At 43.0% G+C, this 1,616-nt stretch overlaps 1 protein-coding gene across 1 annotated transcript; it reads right to left on the bottom strand.

Moving 5' to 3' along the window:
- Positions 1–284: 284 nt before the first annotated feature.
- LOC136635629 (beta-1,4-galactosyltransferase galt-1-like) lies at positions 285–1,616 on the bottom strand. The gene has a single exon (XM_066610877.1). It carries the CDS (start codon positions 1,614–1,616, stop codon positions 285–287), a length of 1,332 nt encoding a protein of 443 aa, XP_066466974.1.

Raw genomic sequence — 1,616 nt, 5'->3', positions numbered from 1 at the left:
CAGTGCATGATATGCAACGAACAGCCATTGCAACAGGCCATTTTTAGATAAACTAGTTCCCCTGTAGTCTCAGTGCAAGTCATGACTACAAAAGACCATGCACGCTGGGGGAAAACAATACTTCCAAATCAGTCTTTGTATCTTGTGAAATTGGTTCAGTGTTTTCTGTCTATGGTGCAACAAGCACGTTTGTCTCCGGTTGCCTGACCCTTGTTTGTTACATTTGTTTATGCTCAGAAAAGGAACTTTGAACTATAGTGCATCATCGGTGAGTAATATACAAACTATGTTTTTTTCCAAAATCCCTTCCAAAAACTGTCAGGTTTCTTTTCGGGAAATTGTATCTTAATGGCTTTGTTAACATTGGTAATCAAAGGCTCTCTGTATCTCCAAATTGTCGTATCCCTAATGAGGTATTTTTCAGGAATCTCTTTTCCAATTTGTCTTCTGCAGCAGTAAACGACTGCAACAGAAGTGGGAACTTCCACTGTTCCACCATAACCCTTGAGAACGGAATAGAATGAAGTCTGAATCACTTTCCTTGGGTTTACGATCATTTTTCTAGGACTGTAGACTCCAGGCACATTTGGCTCTCGGTAAACATGCTGTAGTATGTTAACTCCTGGGACAGTGTTCCAGAATGAAATGTTGACTGCCGGTTCAGAGGAAAATACAGTGTGTGGGAAGAAATTATTCTGGAAAAGGAAGATGCCTGCCCCTGGATTTTGACCCTGAAGGCTGTCCATCATTGTTTGCCAGTTCAGATGATTAATGGGGAGGATGATTTCATCAATATCATTGAGAAGCACATACTTGCTCTTGTACATGTTGCGATAGAGGCAGTCGTTTAGGACTGTCGTTTTCCCCTGGGACCTAATGCCTTTATAATCCTGCCAGAAGGAAGATGTTTTGATAAATGACTCAATGGGCCAAGGTATGACATCAACAGTGCCTTCGGCCATATAAACATTCAAGATGCTCTTCATCAGTTCGCTGCAACTGTTCACGTAGAGCGCAACTTTCTGCACCCCAAGGATTTTATACATTTCCAGGGTCTGTATGAACTGCAAGGCATTGCTGTAGTTTCCAGACATGACAGAGAGGCAGACGGTGAACTCGGCGGTAAAGGAATTTGGACGCGCACGGTTTTTTATCCCAAACCGTGGCACATCATTAAGGCTTCCACTTGATGCGCTTTGAATTGACACGTATTTTGGAGAACAGTCTTCAGGCTCCGTGCACACGATATCTGCTGTCGCAAAAGAGAACCCCATCCTATCCGAGTGGATGTCGATGGCTGCCATTTTTCTGATGAGACCGCCTTCATGGCTACAGCAAAACCAGCAATAGAGATGTTGCGCTTCCTCATGGTGCATTATTGCAATCACACGAGTTACGTTTTGTTGCCTGTTATCATGATATGCTGAAATAATGAGTATTTTATTGTGTTTGAAGACTGTGATGGTTTCATTGGTGACCTTACCCTTGCATAATTCCACAGGCTGCGTGATTTTGGGGGTGACCGGTGGCTGTATCATCCAATGGTACATTTCAAAGGTTAGAATGGTTAGAGAAGAGACCGTCAGCAAAAACTTCTTTCTTCTCCAGCTACGCAT

The sequence above is a fragment of the Tiliqua scincoides genome, chromosome 16 (assembly GCF_035046505.1).
Source record: "Tiliqua scincoides isolate rTilSci1 chromosome 16, rTilSci1.hap2, whole genome shotgun sequence".
NCBI lineage: Eukaryota > Metazoa > Chordata > Lepidosauria > Squamata > Scincidae > Tiliqua > Tiliqua scincoides.
Note: the sequence above shows the minus strand (reverse complement) of the source record. Positions and strands in the feature narration are given on the sequence as shown.

Bases quoted from the DNA above. Each gene is read 5' to 3' on its own strand.
- LOC136635629 (XM_066610877.1), bottom strand. From the start codon at position 1,616: ATGCGTAGCTGGAGAAGAAAGAAGTTTTTGCTGACGGTCTCTTCTCTA.